We start from the raw sequence: 20,141 nt of genomic DNA, 5'->3' as shown, positions 1-20,141 counted from the left end.
GTTGTTTTTTTAGTGCAAATGCTCAACTTTAATTTATATGAATATGAAAAATAGCGGCATGATGAGATCTGCTTTACACATTTTCTGCCCTAGCATGATGGACGAGTTGGATTCATTTTGAATTAGGCCATGTCAAGTACACCAGTATTTTCATAATCTTCAGAGTACAATTTGATTTGTGACTGATTTTGGGTTTTTATTTGCCTTTGTTTTTAAAAATATTTTCCAAAATCAGTCCGCAGTGGTCAGTAATTGAATTTCTGAATGTTCATGATGTAAAGCCCCATGTATTCACGACTATCATCCAACATACTGGCAATATAAAATAAGTCAGATATATTTTTAAATTAGCTGTCTTGCACACAGAGATGGAACCAGAAAGGTTCCTGCTAATGATCCGGACGAGTGGGTGTCAGAGCTCATCTACACCCCCACAAGTTGCAATTACTTAGAGGCTACAGCAATCAAAGCCATGTTTGCAACAAATGACATTTCACAAATAAAACCCCGTTTGCCATGTAACCTTAATCTCTAAATAACTATCAAGGAGCCATGCTGTCCGCAGAGAGCTCTGATAGGATGCAGTGCTGTCATCCATTAAGCCATTTCCTATATCACATTGACGCTATCAATGATGTCACAGAACGTCAGGAGCGATTTAATATGTGAGGTAATAAGCACTACATGGTGAAGGCATGAGTTATAGTTAATTCTGTTAATTATAACAGGTGAACGTGAAGTTGCTTTCTAAAGTTTTATGCTTTTTTCCCCAGTTACTTTCTAAGGTTTTTTTTTAAACGTGAAGAAATATTTTTATTACCATACCTAACTACCCCTTGCTGCACATGGCCTTCAGCTGTGCATGGCATGGGGATGTAAGCAAGGCCTGGCTAAGTGTTTTGAGCTTGTGGTACTTTACGGTAGTACCGCACTGATAGACATCTATACATTTTAAACCTTAACGTATCAAAAACTAATATACAGATTTGCACTAAATCACAAAAAGCACACTTTCTGGATCAGGCATACCTTTCTGCTAAATTTGGTGTAAATCTGTTCAGCCGTTTTGGCAGTACCTGTGTCTAAAGTTTCTATGGTGTAACTGCATGAGGCAAAGGAGTTCTGGGGCCTCCTTCCCCTTTTCTCAACCTCTACTTAACAGACACTCCAAAACTTTCCAGGAAAGAGCAGAGGTGGATGAACCGTTTTTTTCTGGAACATTTTGTGACGATTGGTCAAACAGTGCCAAAGATATTAGCAAACAAAAAAATGTATTTCCTATGGAAAGCTGGTCCTAACTATATCTACACAGAGGTGAGCGTCATTGTTCCATATGAAAAGCAGCTTTTGTGTTGCTATTAGCTTAAGCGCCATTCGACGAATCTCCACAAAACTTTCTAAAAACATGGAGCCCGGGACAATCTGGTTTCCCTGCCCGGAAACCTGTGTTTGCTCCTGCCTGACTGGAACATTTTCAAAACTCCCACCAAGTGGGAGCAAACACATATTTGCTCCCAGCAGACAGGAGCTTTGATAATGCTCCCACCAACTGGGAGCAGACATTTGAGCTGTTTCCCTGCCCGCACTGTGCAGGCAGTGAAACAGATCAAGAGATGGTTCCCGCGTGGAGGGAGCAGTACAAGTAGCTGCTCCCTGCAGGCGGGAGCAATGCTGACTCTCACTGCATGCGGGGAACCGACTGGGGCCGCAGAGGTCCCCTGGCGCCCTCCCCGCTGCTCCCAACATTGTGTCTGGAGGGTGCCCTGGATGAGTATTAAGGCACCTACCTTGAACCGCATACTGGTCCCCAAACCCAAAAATGGCTTAGGAAGGTGGAGAGCACCCATCCTCTTTCAATTAAGTAGCAGTCATGGGGTTGGCATCCCCTTGGCCTTTTATAGACACAGGGGCCACACGGCCCCCACCTCCACTTAAAATATACTTTGAGTCTCAGTGGGATGGGTCCCCGGGACTAAAAAAGGCTCGGGGGAAGGGGTGGTGGTGGGGGGGGGGGGGGGGGGGGGGCGGGTGGATGGACGCAGCTCCCTTTAAAACAAAGTTCTGGAGGATGGGGACCCCAGGGTATTTTAAAATCACAGGGAGGGGGTGTAAAGAATGTCCCCTGCCCTAATAATAATAAGAAAAAAAACAGCCCTAAAGGATTGGGGTCTCCAAGGGCAAAAAAAAAAAACATTGAAAAAAGGCCCAGTGGGATGAGGGCCCCAGGGCCGAATGAGGCTCCTGGAGGGGGGCCACATGGCCCCTCTTCCCCCGCACTGCCCCCTTTAAAAAACAAATATATTTTGCCCTGGCTGATGGAGCCAATCCTATGCTGCGCACTGCAAAGGAGGTGAACGGTGTGGGGTTGGCAGTTTTCTGGGGATTTGGCTACAGGGCCTGGTGGCAGACCAAGCCCTGTAATCAACCCCCACTTCAGAAGGTCAAAGTCTGTATGCAGCATGGGGTTGTCTGCCTGCGAGGAGTTGGAAGCAGGGCCTGGCTGCAAAAACAGGCTATGCGGCTAATACCACGCATGAGCACAGGCTGTGTGCGGCAGGAGTTGGTTGCATCCAGGGGCTACCTGCGGGGAGCAAGGGGTTAGCCGCAGGGCCTGGCTTTCAGCCAGGCCCTTCGGCTAACCCCTTGCTGCACTCAGGGGTTTTGGCCACAGGCCGAAGGCTGTGCACATCGGGGTAGGAAGTGAGGGGGCTGGTTTTACGCATGGTAATAAAATATTACTTTATATTAAAATTAAAAAACCTAGAAATTCACAAAAGAAATCAAACGTTAAAGTTAGGTGTTAAAGTTAAACGTTCTAGTTCGGTGTGGTAAAAAGATCTGTTTTTGTTTTTGAAAAAATCTTAGAAATTCACTGAAAAAACAAAGGTTAAAGTAATGTAATAGTTTGGTGACTGACTGACAACATTAACCTTTTGAGCTATATATATATAAAAAAAAAAAATCCAGTTACATCTAGCAGAGCTAATTATTACTTACGTCCCCACCATGCAATGCTTATGACCTCACATATTACATCACTCATGACACTTTTATGATATCACTGATGACACCTCAAATTACATCACTGATGACATCATCCAAGCTTTTTTTTAAAAACAAATTACTCTATAAACTAGTATGGAATTAGAAGCCTGAAACTAAGTAGAAAATAGCTCAGAATAATGTGTACCATAATTAATACTATCACAGGTGTAGCAAGCATGTGTAATGTGCAACTCTGACCCTATGCCATACACTTCATGGGATGTCTAGTTCACATTATTAATCACAGATATATGGGAAACCCTCATTACATGCAGTGCTTAATATGTATACAGCTGTTCAGAGAAAGCCAAGTTCCTCAAGATACCCAATGTCTGTTCCAAAATTAATGCCCTATTATGGACACCTTTTATCTGTATTAAAGCCCTCAATGTCACCAAACCTACATTGAGAAATTAAGTTGATACGAGTAGAAAAGTAGGTACTGTAAACAGTGTCTACTCTATGGAGAGAGTTTATACTACACCTTTTGTAGACAGTGAAAATTATGAGAAATCCACCAGAGTAATAAAAAATATCTATTAAGAACAGTATGCATTCTATGCAACACTTGTTATAAAAGACACTATTTGCTTAAAATAACCAAGGACTGAAGGGGCTAAAGATAATACTACCAGCGCCTTCATACTGTGGTGATAACTTTACAAAGCCCATCTTCTGAAGAAAACAAGCACATGTGCATAGGTTAGTATGTTAAGTAGAAATTGTCATGCTGAGACAATTCTGTCTAATAAGTCAAGATGGTATACAATACTTCCTATGTAGAATCTTTGATGTTTGGAAACTATCTGTTGAACCAAAAAAACGTGTGTGGAACATTCTGGACACAAGGCACCAACTGTTAACTGCACACAGATGTACCCTTGAATACAAAGATTTATAACATGTTTAAATCCTCTATATGCCTATAATTCACTAGAAGCAGGTGCATTTTGTGAACATTTAAAACCATTAGGTGGACACAGGGTGTACAAAATGGGGTAGAAAAGTATTATGGTAGTTACCCGCCACTATGTAAACTATACTGCGCTAATGACTAAATTTTGAAGTTAACTTAACCACTTTCTTTGAAAATAACAGGCTGATAATCCCCACAAGATTGTATTATTAAACCAACATATTCACCCCACGACCTTTCCACGCCACAGACACACACACTTTAATGGATATTTTTCTCTCCTCATTTTTACTTTTCCTTTCCAAAGCCGGTAACGAGACAATATTAAGGAATAATAATAAACAGCGTTCTTCAGTGCAGCAAAACCGGTTCCCAGGATTTTTTTCTTCTATAATAATCTATCGCAAGGCTTATGAAGCTTATTTCTTGAACCTGAAAGGTGGCCGTTTTTATCTGTCGTCAAGTGCAAATGGAATAGTAATAAGAGCGAGTCTGAAATGAAATATTAGCGCGAACAAGAAGCACTCGTCACTGCTAACTGAGGGAAGGATAATGCGCGCCTCGACGGGGCGCGAGCAGCAGCGGCTGTAGACAGAGGCGGCGCTGCCAAGGCACAGCGCCGGAAAGACATGTACGGAAATGTGTCAGCACGCGCGCAGCTCGCACACCCCGAGGAGCGGCTGAACTGTTTGCTTCACACTGTGACAATGTGCACCAGAAACAAAGCCACGCAGACATTCGGTAATTATAGTTACATTAACACGTTTTAGCCGGTTCGAGATGATGCCTTTCAAATCACTTACTGCAGCTATACGGGCGGTATAATTCCTACAAGATAATGAACGCTTGTTCATCAATATTTAATGCTTCGAAAATCCCGTTTCTGAGTAAATTTAAAGTGGAAAGTTAGCTCTTCTTTCAAGACCTTCCATTCTGCACTTCACAAAAGGATTTCGGTGCTGAAAAAGAGCAATGCGGCAACCTTGGAAAGCAGAAAGGGCCGTTCTATGCAGCTCACGGTGGAGATGGTGTCGCTACTTCGCCACAGACGAGGACGCCACACGGTGCTGGTACAGAGCAACCGCCCTCAGGCAGAAGCCGGGACCAAACCCTATTTTTCGCATGTATCCTCATGGCAGCCGGCCAGCAGGGACAGATGTGAGGACTTTCATGAGGTTTCAGGCGCCACTAAGAGAGCGTGTGTGTGTGTGTGTGTGTGTGTGTGTGTAATTTGACACATTTATTTGCAATAAAGGCCTAGCGCGTTTTTCCACAGCTATGAACAGTTTAATCAAACGTTATTTTCGTGGAGTGAACTTTGCTAGTATCAAGCAGCAATAAGAGTAAAAGGGTGAAGCTCAGTGGTCCCGGGCATAAAAATAATCCGGCACTGCTGATGTGGGTTTTGCAGAATTAAAGACATTTAAGCAACACGGCTGCACAGAGCGCTGGTTCATTAAATGCAAGCCTCACGCGAAACCCCGGTTCGGCAGAAACATGCCTGTTCTGATAGCTCCTACCTGTCTTTGTGGTGTCCGCACCTGCTGTCCCTGTTCACTCACTTTTCTCAGATTCCAAGACAAATGTCCTGAAATTAACCATACCTGCCTTCAGGCCAGAAATTCTGCGGACTGGATAGGCCCTTTTGTTCTTTCTGGTGGGCCAAATCACAACTAATAAGTAAAGATGGAGTTACTCACTATCCTTGGAAGAAGGAAGGCCGACAGAAGAGGGTTAATCATTCGCTAAGTTGCAGACACAAATGACATTTTCTTCATTAAGTACATTTCCCAAATGTCTATACATATGTACTCTTAGTTTTTGCTCCTCTACATTCACAGGTGGTTGGAGTCAGATCTGGGAAAATGTCTTAAAAACACACCAAAAACAAAAGAAATGCTTGAACATTCCTTCATGCAGTCATATCCTTTAAACCAGAGGTTCACAGCCTTTTCTTTAATATGAAGTACTTCCAGTCAATGAAAATCATGCAGAACTACTATTATTTTTAGTGTGATAATAGTGACCACATCAGACTAGATCACATTAGTGGACACTACATGCAAGATTACTCACAGTGATCAACTCAGTCCATCAGGGAGGGTTGCCATCCATATTGTGAAAAAGGCTGTGAGTGTGGACTGCCTCTACATGGTTAATACATAACAGACATAGTTGCAATACCGCTGGGATCAAGGTAATGATATTAGTAACATTAATTAAACTAAGCAAAAAATTCTAATTTAGTAGGCTGGATTGTACTCAGGAGAGCTACCTACAGGTTTCTGGAGAGCTACCAGTAGTTTGCGAGCTCCTTGTTGGTGATGCCTACTTTAAACCATTTGTCCTCAACAACAGTGCTCATGTGAGACACGACTTGACGAATCGGTCACTTGTGTTAATTCTCTTTTTGTGTTGCTACATTTTGTGCCCTTCAAGAAAGGGGCAAGTTTTAACTAGATTAACTTGCCTCCCTCGTCTGCATAATTGGTGCCCCGTAGAGTAGAAGATGAGGCGTGGAGTTCTCAGCAATTGGATCACTCAAAGGCCCTATGTTATGTTTGGCGAAACAACTTAACCTTATTTCTTCCGTTTCCTGCACTGAAACAAATCTGAGGTCAGGAAGGAACCAACTTCTGTTTTCAAGAAGGCAAAAAAAAGAAAAAAAAAAAAAAAGAAAAAAAAGAACTTGAACTTCATATTGGGATGGAAGCTGTTGTATTTAATTAAGAGCAATGTGGAAACAGGCATTGTCATGGCCAACTTTACACTACCGGTGACTGAGCCAGCTCTCCTTTGCCTCTGCCACCCTCCAAGAGGGAATGCCCTCACAGTGGGACAGCACCACACCACAAGGCTCACAGTGCTGTATTCCTGTTCACGCTTTCCATTCCTGATCCAGTGGGAAATGTAGAACAGGAAACTGCCCTTGCCTTGGAACTTCCACAAAAAGACTAGAAGGATCTTGGGGTGACAAGTCTCCAAGAGCAAAATTCCCAACAAAGGTTGCAGGCAAATGACCAAATTGAGCTTATTTCCTTCTAAGGTCGTAGTAAGAGCACACTGATTTTAGGGATTTCGGAGACCAGTCACATATTACCAAGGAACACAAAAACGCCCTGCTCAGCTCCTAATTTAACTCACTTTTGCCAGTAGTACAGAGTAGTTTCAAAATGAATATCAGTGTCACTTTTGGTTCAAGAGTCAGCTTCAGGAAATTCTTTACCACCTGGTATTAAGCAATCTCAACATAAGTAGGTGTAAATTGGTATTATAATTGATACCAATTACTTCAGAAGCTAGTCCATCTCAGGAACCAGTCCCCTTAGGTCGTTTTTAATCTCAGACTAAATAAAGATTATCTCTGAGGTAGACTGTGAAGAGTTATCTATTTTTCGGTTTCCCTCACAACAGTGTTCAGTACTCCAATGTTAAGATCCCAATTTCTTCACATCTCTCTAGATATCTAAAGGACTCACATTTGGAGAGAAGTCCTTTATTTTGTACTCCTCTGATTTGTGGGCGGGTCCCACCTGTTTGCCATACAAACCCCTAAGTGCCCAGCACTTCAGTACTTAGTCCATCTGTACACTATTAATATTGCTCCTCTGGTCCCTTTCTTACCCAACCATTAAAACGTTATTTTGCTAAATCCCCATTGGCTTCTTCGAAAGACCAAGGTATACATCCTGCTTCATACTGTGTTAGCTAAGAAAAACTAAAAAATGGCCACGATGGTTACACATAATGCATTGAATAATCTAAAAAACTACAAACATATACGCTGAAGCCAGTCATTGTATCTTGGGATTTTATCAAGGTAGCCTCAAATTCTTTCACATACAGACATTTGGTATAATCTTGCAATTATGTTCAACTTGTACTGAAGTGACTCAGAATATCAAAAAGCAGCACAAAAATCTTTCTTTTCTGTGTCTGCAGTGGTCTGGAGCGCCGAGCGCAATTTGGAAACAAAAGCACAGAAAAAGATTTGTAATAAAGATACTTTAAAGGCAACCGTGCATTCACATAGGTATTATATGACTATTCCTGTAATTAAACAAGGCAACAGCAAACATTGAGCATCTACTGCCTTCCATGCTGGCCTTATCCCCTTAAGTCTAACATAACGGTCAATGTCACCTTTTGTTTATTGTCATGGAAGGCGCATCATGCACTGTGTGGCCCAAGGCATATACCTAATATCTTACGATGAAACAAGAAAAGAGATCCCTTCCATGAGGAGACATATACTAAAATGATGGTCAAATGATGTGAAGATGTGGTAACCATTGTACGACATGAACAAATAAATTGAGAGCAGGGGCTCCAAACCAAGTTCTTAACATACACGGTTCCCTAAATAACAATAATAAGCCCATATTAGAAAAGAAAACAAAAAAAAACAATGCAACAAGATAGTGTAGTGCTATTGGCAGAGAAACATAACACTTAAAATAATTTTTCAGGCTGCACAAAAACAAGTTATATACCAAAAAAAAAAAAAGAGTGGCTAACAGTGATACCATTTGTAGTTAGTCCTGTACGGAACGATGGTGTTTAAACAAACTCGATTTACTGGAAAAATGCACAACAGTAACTGTATTTAAAAGATTTTGCGACTGCCCTAACATAAGAGCGTTTGGAAGCTACACAAATCAACAAGTTTTGTTAAAACGTGCTAACGATCCTTCAGTGTGGGATACAGATCGCCTAGCCTTGTTCTGAAGTAAAGTTGTGGAAACATTTTGTTTCTGGCATCCGTCCAAAGACGACCCTGTACGTTCAGCTTTGCACCATCAATGCTGAAACTTAACATAACATTACTTTGTTGGGAGAAAGAAAGTGTGAGCGACTTTTTAATGGAACACGTACCCTCTTTGCATTAGTACATGGATTGTGTAATCTAACAAATACACATTCAAAAAACTGCCTCGAATGATGCTGAATACTTAAACAGTCAAACCTGCCTAGGAAAGGAAGCTTAGCAAAGATGCGCTGTGAACAGGAACACTGTTATCGATAAAGCAAACGTTACTTACCGTCCGTAATATTTTTGGTGAATACATAAGGGATGATTAGAGTTTAGTGGATAACGTACTCTGTCACAAAAAGCAGCGGAGTAACCTCTCCACCAAACTGAATGTCTGCCTGCCAGATTTCCAGATTGCAGACTTTAAGTACGTCAGTGACAGACTCCATCGCTGACATCCTCCTCTGACAGTCTGACGGAGTAAGGACTGATGGAAGTCTGACGGGTCAACCACCCACCCAATTTAGAGTGGGCGGTCGAATGGCCAGTTTTTTAAAAGAAACCTGTGCCTGTTTTTAGAACTGGAGAATTACCCCCACAGCGTAGGAGATGGCTTCTATGGGATTGGGGGCGGGGCAGGGCGGAGGGTCATCAGTTTTTGTATTTTCACAATTAAAATCTGGCTTTGGGATTTTGGTATTGAAAATACAAAAATACAATAAAAGTTTGATGGATGGTACCATCATTTTGACAGAAACGTTCACCAAACTTTTAATACATTGACAAAAACTGCTGTGATGGCAGTTCCTGATGGACATCTCTAAATCTAGAGTATGTTTACTTCGTCAGGGTGACGAAGTAAACACCGTACTCTGAAGTATAAATTAGGCCCATAGTCTTTCCACAGATTCTTCACAGGGGTCTTTACCCCAGCAATAGTTCTTCAGTGCCACCAGGTGGTCCATTGTGACTTTAGTCACAAATCAGTCTGCTGGATATGTCACTTATGTAAAATAGCCACCAACCTGTGCTCTGACATCGGCTCCTGATACTTTTCCCACATCATAATGACAAAGTAGAATAAAAAATCGAGAAAGCATGAAAAACAGGACACAGCACTTATCAAAAAAGTGACTTACCTTCTGCAATTCTCTTTTGGGCAGAGACCTTCTAGCTACAGATTCCTCACCTTTTTAGTACTCCCCACAAGTTAGACTCGATTTGAAAACTTTTCCGGAGTACCTATGCAAGCTGGTTTGTGGTGACATGTGGCTCCATACAGACGGCATTCTACACAAGAAAAGACCTGCAAGGCCTATACAGGCACCACCTCATGCGTGGACGTCATTTGCTTTCAAGACTGTCTGCGCCTCTAAAAGTAGAGATCTAAAAGCAGACTGGTGTGACCAGTTTGCAGATTTATAGATCTGGGATCTCATTAATGGACAGAGTCCAATCACAAAATGGGGAGGATGGCTGGGTCGGTGAGCAGTCTGTTCCTAGACAGATTCTCGACCGGAAATAGCATTTCCAAAAGTAAGTAATTTGCTCTTGTGATAGAAACTCCTGGCCGCAGATTCCTCGCATTTTGAATAGATACCAAAGCAGCAACTATTTGGAGGTGGGTCTGTGAATGGACACAAACCAGAAAGCCCTGCAGCAGAGCATAAAACACCCCTTTTGGGGAACATGACTGTCAAGACAATAGTGCTTTGTGAACTTATGGAGGGATGCCCAAGTAGCTGCCCAGCAGATATCTAGGACAAGGACTCCACAGGCCAATAAAGTAGTAGCAGCTTCTGTCATGGTAGAATGAGCACGCAATTCTTCTGGAGTCTCCTTTTTAGTCAGTGCGTAGCAAATCTTAAAGCAAAGCATGATCGAGCTAGAGAAGGTTCTCTTCTGCAATGCACAGCATTGTCTTTTTGTTGCTCCATCGAACCCCACAAAAATGTGGTTGGTATGATCTATGTAGAAGCTAAGTGCGTTCTTGGGGTCTCTCCTCCTCCTTAGAGTGGTGAGGGTCATATAACGCCGGCAAGGTGATGTTTTGACCAATGTGGAACAGTGTCACAACCTTAGGCAAGAAAGATGACGGTGTAACAAAACAATTTGTCTGTGAAGAAAGTAGTGTATGGTAGGTTAACACAGACATCTTGAAGCTCACTCAGACGACATACTGATGCTATGACATCAAGTAACACTGTCTACATGGTGAGGAGCAGGAAGACAACTGTGAAGCGGATCAAATGGAATGCACATCAGAAAAGTGAGGCCCAGGTTAACGACCCACTGTTGCATGCCGACTGGTGGTGGTGGAGGGTTGGTGTAACAAATGTTGTATCTCTTTCAAAAATTGCATAAAAAACTGGAGACAAGGACAGCTGATCCTACAACCACATTAAGGCCAAAACAGCTGAAAGGCACCTTTACTGTGCCCAGAGAAAGGCCTTGCCAGGCTAGGGACAAGACAAACAAAAAAACCATTGGATAACTTGGCCCAGGGGGGAATGGGGAGGAGGGGTGGACATCTATGCAGAATCCAACACCAAGCCACAAATTTGTCTGAGTGACAAGCATAGCAACACAACAAGATGATGGACGGAGTGCTGAAACTTTTCAAACACTCACCCCCAGTCACAGATCGGAGTTAAATCCATTGTTCTTTTGCTCACCATGCCACTCCAGTTTGGACCCAGCCATATACAAATCAGTCTTGACCCTGTTCCCCATGGGAACAGTCGTGCCCGAACTGCCAGGCCAGGTCCTCCCTGGACCAGAAACAAGCATCCTTGAATCGGATTTAGGGTATTACCCCTCATCAGCCAGGCTAGCTTGAATCCAGTGGCACAGTGTGCAATGGACAGGCATGTACCGTTTTGTTGAGGGACAAATCCCTCCCAAAAAAACATCTACCAACTCCGGAGGAAGGATAGGTGCTCAGCTGTCACCACCCAATCTCCATGCATGAAAGTGGAGACTGTGAAAGCTGGGTGCAGAAACCCGCCCTGATGCTGTGATAGCAACTCCTCCCGGAAGGACAGCTTGATTGGAGGACAGATGCTCAATGTCAAGGAGTTCTGGAACTCATACTCTGTTCCCAATCCGAGGCCACTAAGATGACTTGGGCCCAGTCAGTCTTGATCTCCTTGAGAACAGAGGGGCGGGCAGGAGTGGTATCTGTGACAAGGAATACAGAAGTCCAGAGTTCAACTTGAGGTGGGACACATTTGCAAGTGAGAGACGCTTTAGAAACGTGTTAACATTTTATGTTCTTGGCAGTGGCAAACAGATCGAGCCAGGGCTTTTCTCATTCGTTCAGGAGACCCTGTGCCACCTCCAGGAGTAACTGCCACTCATGATTAGCTAGGCGCTGATGGCGGAGTTAGTCGACCCAGGCATTCAATGATCCTGCTAGGTGATTCATCACCAGGAAAATTCCTTTATGGTCCAGCCACTTCCAGAGGCAAAGTTCTGCTGGCATAGGGCACATGACCCAACCCCAAAGTGTTTGCTGCAGCAACACATGGTGGTGCTGTTGTCTGTGACCATCTGTACCAGCCTCTCTTTGATGGGTGGAAGCAAGGCTTTAAACATCAAGTAGATGGCCCTCAGTTTCTGACGGTTGATATGGAGCTGGGCTTCCACTGTGGAAGCGAGAGGGGTCCAGTAACAACCACTACAGGTCTTTTGCAGACACTTTTGAAATCTGGATGTGAACAGAGGTCCCCTTGAAGTTGGCCCACTGAGACTGCAGGTCCCAATGCACAGCTCGCATCCAACTGGCAAGTTCAACCAGCAGGACGCAGGAGACCATCAGTCCAGCAGCCGCAGAGCCGACCTCACTGATGTTAGAGGTTAAAAGATCAGGATTACAGCCCGACTGTCCTGGAACCTCTTTTCCGGAAAAAAGCACAAAACTAAACCTTGCCCAGAATGGCTCCGATGAAGGGGAGTGTCTGAGAAGGAATCAGGTGTGACTTTGGCACCTTGCTAATGAACCTGCAAAGATGACTGAAGGTTCTCTGTAGTCTGGAGGTGCTTAATTGCCAGTCGTAGAGATGGGGGAAGAATGGACAATTGACCTCTGAAATTGTGCTGTCTCCAACACAATCACTTTTGTGAACACCTGAAGGGTCCTGCAGAGACCAAAGGGAAGCACAGCAAACTAAAAATGTTCCTGTTTCTCCACAAACCGCAGGTAGTGCTGATGGGCATATGGAAGTAGTAGTCCTGCAGGTCCAACATACATCCAGGCTCCAGGGTCAAGGGAGAGAAGACCTGAGGCAGTGCAAGGATTTTAAATTTTTCCTTCCGGAGGAAGGTGTTTGAAGGGCACAGGTCTAAAATAGGAAGAAGCCTCTGACACCAGAAAGTAGCAGGAATACAGTTATATGCTCTTCAAAAATTATCCTTGTATCAAGAGTCGATTACAAACATTTTCACTAGTTTAGATTCCCTGTCTGGGAAGTAGTTGGAAAAGTGGTCTGGTTAGACCAGCTTGTGGATGCTTGCACAACTAAACTTTCAAGTGAAAGGTGATGAGACAGGAACACAGGGTTGCCCATGGCAAGGCAATTACGTCTCGCTATTTGCCTACTGACTAGAAGGCTGGAGCAAGGTTTGACCTAGGCACTCAACAACATATCTGTTTGTGCCTTATTACATGGCAGAAGGGGGTCAGAAGATGTTTGCCACGGCTGGACAACTTCCGTTAGCACATTAGTTTTAACTGCCAAGATGGAAAGCTACAGGCCAAAGACTTTAGCTACCCTAAGCGGTAACATGGTGTAGGAGGATGATTCTGCAGTGGCTGGGCCATGGGGTGAAAGAAGATCCAATTCATAGGAGGTATCGAGACTGCTGGCCTCGTTCAGGTCATCATACCAACAGTCCTCATTATAAGACTGGGAAAACCCATAATTCACTTCATAATCATTATCCTATCATCATTAGTCTGTGCAGAAAAGAGAATACTACAAGAGTGTTCTCCCTTATGGAGATAACAAATTAAGTGGGGGAGTGAACCCTGGGCAGCGGGTGGATGCGGCTTCAAGGTCAGAGCAGACTGAGTCAGAGAGTACTATAGGTATCACCTTGTCTAGCGTCAATTGGTTTAGGCCCGGTATCAAAATTCCAGGGATTGCAACTCTACAGGCAGAATCTGAATCAGTGCGGAGGTGTGACAGCGTGATTGCCTGGTGCTCATATAGGCACAGTATGTCATTTCAGGAGCAAAATGGCATCAGTATGGAGCGATGCAGCACAACCTATTGGCACGCAGAGGTATTACTAAAAATTGTCCATATCCAACCTGAAGCCTGAGGAATATTTAAAATGTGAGACTTGAAGTCTCCATTAGAAATTCTTGTATACCATGGGATCTTATTAATCAAAGTACTAACTCATAGGAAGGGCCATGAAGGATTTGAAGGAACATTATGTATCCACCAAAAATATAGTTATTGAAGGTAAGTATACTTTTCTTCTGAAGGATACATCTACTTGCAGATTCCTCATCGTATGAATGAGTAACAGAGTAATACCTTACTGAGAGGTGGTATAGTGTAGTGCAACTTAACTAAGGAACCAAGACAGGTTAGGCAAAGTGCCTGGTTACTGCATGGCAGAGACATGAGGCAGTAGTGCTTGGCATAAGAACGGAAAGATGGCCAAAAAGACACCTGGCAGATGTTGGCATCCAAGAAGCCTCTGAAAAGCTTTATAAAAACAGCTACTGCCCTAGTCGAGTGTGCATGAATTGCCTCCAAAAAGTCTTTCTTGGCATAGTACATTTTGATGAAGAGGATGATTCAAGTAAAATGGTGTGCTTGGTCACAAACGTGCCTTTCTTGGCTGCGGCAAAGCCAAAAAAACACAGTCATTCAATGTGTACATGCACTTATGGTTGATATTGTAGGGGGCAGGAAGTCTGGCTCCAAGTTTATGAATCCGCTCCTCCTTATTGGGGGGAGAATTTGAAGGAAGGCAAAGTGAAAACAGGCCATGTAGAATGCTAAAACCACCAAGGAAAAGAAGGCTGGACAGGCACGGCAGACCAGCTTGTATCAGTCAAAAAAAATATAGGAAAGGTGGACGACTTGAGAAATCCTTTAATTATCAATAAGAACTGCAGTTATTGCCATCAACAAAACTATGTTTAGTGTAAGAAATCAAATGGGACAATAATGAAACTGGCTACAATGGAGATGCCATCAAGAAAGTCAATACAAGAATCAAATCCCACTGAAGAACACTAAAGTGAATGAAAGGAAACAAGAAAAGCAAACATTTTAGAAAACACGCCACCAGTGGTGAGTTAAATAGTGATGGTGGATCAGGGAGACACATGAAAGCCAACAGAGTAGCCAAGTAACCATTAACTGTAAAAACTGCCTGCTCCTGCTGTTCTAGAAACAGTGTACTCAAAGTGTTTCAATGGGCTTGCAACTGCCAATTTTGCATGTTTCCATAAGGATTGGACATGTCTATTATGCATGTGGCATTTGCCATATAAAGAGTGAGACCGTCTGAAGTAAAACTCTTCCGGACGATGGCATCTACCAGTTTAAACTCCCTGACAGGTGGGGCAGGAGGGAAGATACTTGGGTTCAGTTTTGAGGATAATGCCTGAAGCACCAGGTTCTCAGGTTACAGGTTTGAAGACAAGAATTTTGAATTACACAGAGCAAGTTGGAACTTTGCTCCAAAAGCATGCTTTTTACAACTTGGTGCAAATCCATACCATTGGTTTAGAAAAATTGTGATTAAAGAGATGCTGTGATTGGGCTTTAAGGGGTTAAAAAGTTAGGTCTATCTGGATGGTTGGTCCCGCAGTAACAAAAATTAAAAAAACACGGCCTTCTGATAGGATGATGGAGCTTTTTCTCCCATTGACCATTTCAGTACAGTGGGACAGGGCCGAGTGATCTGACTGGATGTTCACAAATCAGTACAAAATGTTGCAGCTTCCATTACAGGACTCTGGGGCTCAGTCCTGAAAAAGTTTGTAAAATAAAGTATAAGGGTGTATGATAGGGTGGTTGTATTAATGTGCGGTAATAAGATATCACTTTACATTTAAAAAAAAGACAAACCTAGCAATTCATTGAAAAAACAAAGGGTACAGGGACGTTATAGTTAGGTTGATGTTTTACCCATACAAAACCATAAAAATTCAGCAGGTATACTTATCTGAAAAAACTGTAACTTGTGCAGTTAAATAACTTTAAGCCACAAGTTAGAGTTTCTTAACATAAGTATAACTATAACTGCTGAATTTACTGATAATTGTAACTGAGATATATATATATCAATGTATCCAGCATATAAAAAAACATTACATTAAAAGCACTTCTTCGAACAAAAAGCAACTTGTAACACTCCGAGCCAACCACTAGATGGCAGGACCTATGCACAGCATGTGTATCTGCAGCTACACATGCCATCGAACACCTATATATATCCAGCATATAAAAAAACATTAAGTTAAACGGAAGCAGTAAATGAAATACAATAACCTATATTAGCAGTCATTTAAGGTCACACAGTTATTTAAATGGTAATTTTCAATGAGAGGGGCCAATTTTATTCCAATTATTGTGCCGCCTAGAGAAGGAGGCACTGATGAAACCATAACTAAGTGCTGGGAGGACAAGGTTAAAGATATTGTGAGTGCTTTCATTACCTGATAGATTACAAACATTTGTGAAAAATACAATGAAGATATTGCAAACAAGAAATTGTTGCAAAAATCAGCTCACCTGTTGTGAATTGGCCTTTCAGCTTCTGAAAGACTGGATCCTGGGCTGTAGCTTGTGCTCTTCTTGCCAGAGACTCTGAAGCAGCACTTGAGAACATAGTCGACACGTTAGACACATTCTCCAGGCCCACTCCAAAAGTGCTAACCAACTTTTTCACAAAGTTCAAGGTGTGAGGAGTGATTTTCGCATCAGAAACGGTTCCACTTTTTTCAAATGCCACGGAGTAGCATTTTGCTAGCCCCTGCTGCAGTTGTCGGAGGACCTAACACAAAGAAATAAATGATTTATAACTGCAAATCACTATCACTTTCGTCAGAATAGGTACAAAGGTTTGATTAATACAACCACAGACAGAAAATTATATATCTCAAAAACATGCTATATATATTCGAAATTATTATTTTTTCATTATCAATAAGTTGCCACAACGGACTACTTACTGGCACACCATTGGGTTCAATGCAATGGGAAAGGTTTCACCTGTGGGACCATCTTTCCTGTCCTTGTGTGGTGTAAAACCCTAGCACTAAGTCAACACGGGCATGATTTTATGCAATAAAAAGAACACTGAAGTAGGAGATGTGCTGCTAAACATGAAAGGGCAGTGCTTCGATCGTTTTCCTTTTGGAGGAGGAAAGATTCAAAGTAACTTACTGACTAGCAAGGAAATCAAAGATGTGCATGCCAAGGTCCCTCACCAACCTCACTTTCTTGTAGTCATTCAAGTGCTTAAACCCAAACTTTGGCGGACAAGGAGGTCTGTAGCACCGGAAAAAAGCATTTTGGTGAAAAACAAAAAACAGTGATACACGGCTTAAGCTCAGACCTCCTTGCATCTTTGGTATTTGAATAAAGTACCAGTTACGAGGGATCAAAGTTAATGCTTCTGAAGAGGATGTCTTTTCCAGTGAGTGACACTGGTCCTTGGAGTCTCCCCGGTTCTCCCTTACTGCTAGACTTTTACCACTCAGCGCGCACCACTGTTTTCTATAGCACTTTGGTTTAAGAGCCACCAAGACAGTGATAATGTGCCTTCTGAGTTAATGGGTGGGGGGGTCTTGGCTCGAGTAGGTATGGATCTTTTGGGACAAGAGGACCATGAGAGGCCTCCATTGTACAGTTTTGAAAATAATGGTTGTGTGAGCTCGAGGCACTGCTGTGTCTGTAACTAGCTTCACAATAGTCTCAAATTGGAAAACAAAGAACATGTTTGATAATATGATGGTGAGCTGCAATTAGGTCCGTTCACAGTTCAGAAATTAGAAGCTGGGCAGCTTTGATCTTAAATGTGTTCTGCATGTGGGAAGATGAGGGAATGTTCGCTATTCAGGATTTAAAGTTGCCTGATGTCAACATTGTTCTTCAGAGGGATGATTCTGGTTCTCAAACTGGCCGGTCTAAGCTTATGGACAAAGAGTAGGGGGCTCCTGCCCTTGAGGAATAGTGGATTCCTGCCCTTGAGGAACCTTTGGCTACACATCACAAAGTGACTCAATTCCACCACCTAGGGGAACACATTTCAGGCCACAATAAACAGATTCTAACCCCGGGAGTGTCATAAAACATGCGTGTGCAACTTTGAAAAAGTTGCCCTATGAAGAAGGAGGACCCAAAGGTCCTGACTGTCAGGATCAGAAATGTTAAATGGTAAAGTGTTCTGGAGGCCTTTCCTGTTCCCGAGGAAAGGTCCTCCTTTCGATATGTATACCAACAAATTCCAACCTGTAGAAACCTACCAACGTTCAAAACCTGAGGAACCCTGTGGAAAACAAACCTGCCCCCTGGTCGGACACTAAAAAAATAACATCCATTAATAGAAATGCAGGGATTTGAATGCGTACCAAGTGGCATAATCCACTTCAGCACTTCTTTAGAGAATGTGTATGGATTCATATGTGGAGTTTGGAACTCCTAAATGTGGAAATACAGGGTATTAATACGGGTGTAAAGCACTTGTCTTCCTGTTGGGTAAAAGGATATCAGAGCATACTGCAACCAAACTAGCAAAAAGGAGAGCTCCAGGGTTCTCAGCACTTTGGTTCTACTTATCCTATCCGGGACAATGAGGTTCCTGCCCACTACAAGCCTCAATGTGGAGTGAAAGTGATGAAAGTGATGCCCACCATGCTGATCAAGGAGATCGACAGAGAGAAACACGCAACTAGGAGCTTTAAACTCAGAAGGAGAGGGTTGGGTGCTAAGGCCTTTTAGCCCAATCTAGTGCAATGAGAATGTGCCTTGTGCTCCCTGACCTCTTGCATGACACTGGATGAGGCAATAGCAGGCAGGAATAATGAAGCTGAAAAGTTAATGCCAGAGATCACACATTTCCCATCAAAACACATTTTGCCCTGTTCTTAATTTGGCACTGCTTCCCAAGCTGTAGACTAACTTGAAAATATAATAGGCACATCTGCGCTGCTCACAAACAAAACCAAGCGTACAACTCAATGATTAGGTGGTAAAATAACGAGTTCAACAGTATGTGTAAAATTGAAGGTGCACATACCAGTAATTACAAAATCGCATGCACGATGACCATGACAGCGCACCAGCGGAGCAGGCAGTTCTATCGATAACCCTGGGCATGGAGGCACCCTACTTTCACTCCCATAACTGCAGTCTCTACTCTCCGTTATTCACACTGCATGCGGTGCAATGTGCCTTGTTGCATGCCCTTGGTGTATGTGGACATAAAACTGTGTTCAGATTAAATGGCGTGCAATATGAAAGTATGCACAATGAAGTGATTACCCCCTCAGACTGACTTTGTCCCTATCAAAATGACAATCCACATTTATTTGTACACTGGAGCCTTGTCCCTAAATGGCAGCTGGGCTGGGAAGAATCTTTATCTGTTCCTATGAAATTTCCCTCCACTGCACTTGAACCTCAACCCCTCCCTTTTCCTTGTTATTGTGTGCACCTGTGCACCATCCAGCAATGAAGATACGTGACTGAGTATGTCCGGAGTGCTTGGGTTTTACTAAGCACCAACATGTCACCTCACAGAAACTTAAATTAGTTCTTTAAAGTGGTTCGTGACTTCTAACAATTTACAAACACTGGGTTTAAACGAGCACAAAGTTAACGCGGCCCCAATATCACATTCTTTGGCTCGGAGGGTGCACTCATCAATACAATAATTTTTATTTACAGGTTATAAGTAGTTTTCCATTTCGTGTTTTTTCAGGATAATTCGGTTTTGCCATTCCAAAGAGGCCCACCCGCCCCGTGTAAATGCACCTACCTCCTCATGCCAGTTCTCTCGAAACCAGACCATCTGGTCGACGATGCCCTCGAGGGACGACAGCAGGGTGGGGTGGAGCTCTCGCTGCATGTGCATGATGCGGCTGCAGCGCCACATGGGCGCGGTGGCTCGTATGGGCCCAGGGTCGGAGGCAGAATGCGACTGGCTGCCCATGGAGCTCGGCTGCTGCTGGCCAGAGTCTAGGAGGAAACGGAAAATAAACCGCATGACGGAAGCAGGCGAGACAGTGCAGACAATCATTCCATGCTTACTAGGTCCTTCTCTGTGGAAATGGGGCTTACAAAGCAGGGTTGCGCAGTATTACCACCGCCACAGTCCACCTGTCCACTCACCCCTCTTCACTGCACAACCCAGAAGTCATATATTGCGTGACGTGGACAAATCGCACTTAAA

General features: G+C 43.2%; 1 protein-coding gene across 3 annotated transcripts in view; it reads right to left on the bottom strand.

Annotated features, from left to right (window-relative positions):
• The window catches only part of TRRAP (transformation/transcription domain associated protein), a 1,102,174-nt gene that overhangs the window by 44,090 nt on the left and 1,037,943 nt on the right, over positions 1 to 20,141 (bottom strand). For all 3 annotated transcript variants that reach the window (XM_069209830.1, XM_069209829.1, XM_069209828.1), the window contains 2 exons: positions 19,728 to 19,927; positions 16,478 to 16,739 (listed from right to left, as the gene is read on the bottom strand). In XM_069209830.1, the coding sequence (XP_069065931.1) occupies positions 16,478 to 16,739; positions 19,728 to 19,927 (462 nt within the window). The remainder of the gene's footprint in view (positions 1 to 16,477; positions 16,740 to 19,727; positions 19,928 to 20,141) is intronic.

The sequence above is a fragment of the Pleurodeles waltl genome, chromosome 10 (genome assembly GCF_031143425.1).
Source record: "Pleurodeles waltl isolate 20211129_DDA chromosome 10, aPleWal1.hap1.20221129, whole genome shotgun sequence".
Taxonomy (NCBI): Eukaryota; Metazoa; Chordata; class Amphibia; order Caudata; family Salamandridae; genus Pleurodeles; species Pleurodeles waltl.
Note: the sequence above shows the minus strand (reverse complement) of the source record. Positions and strands in the feature narration are given on the sequence as shown.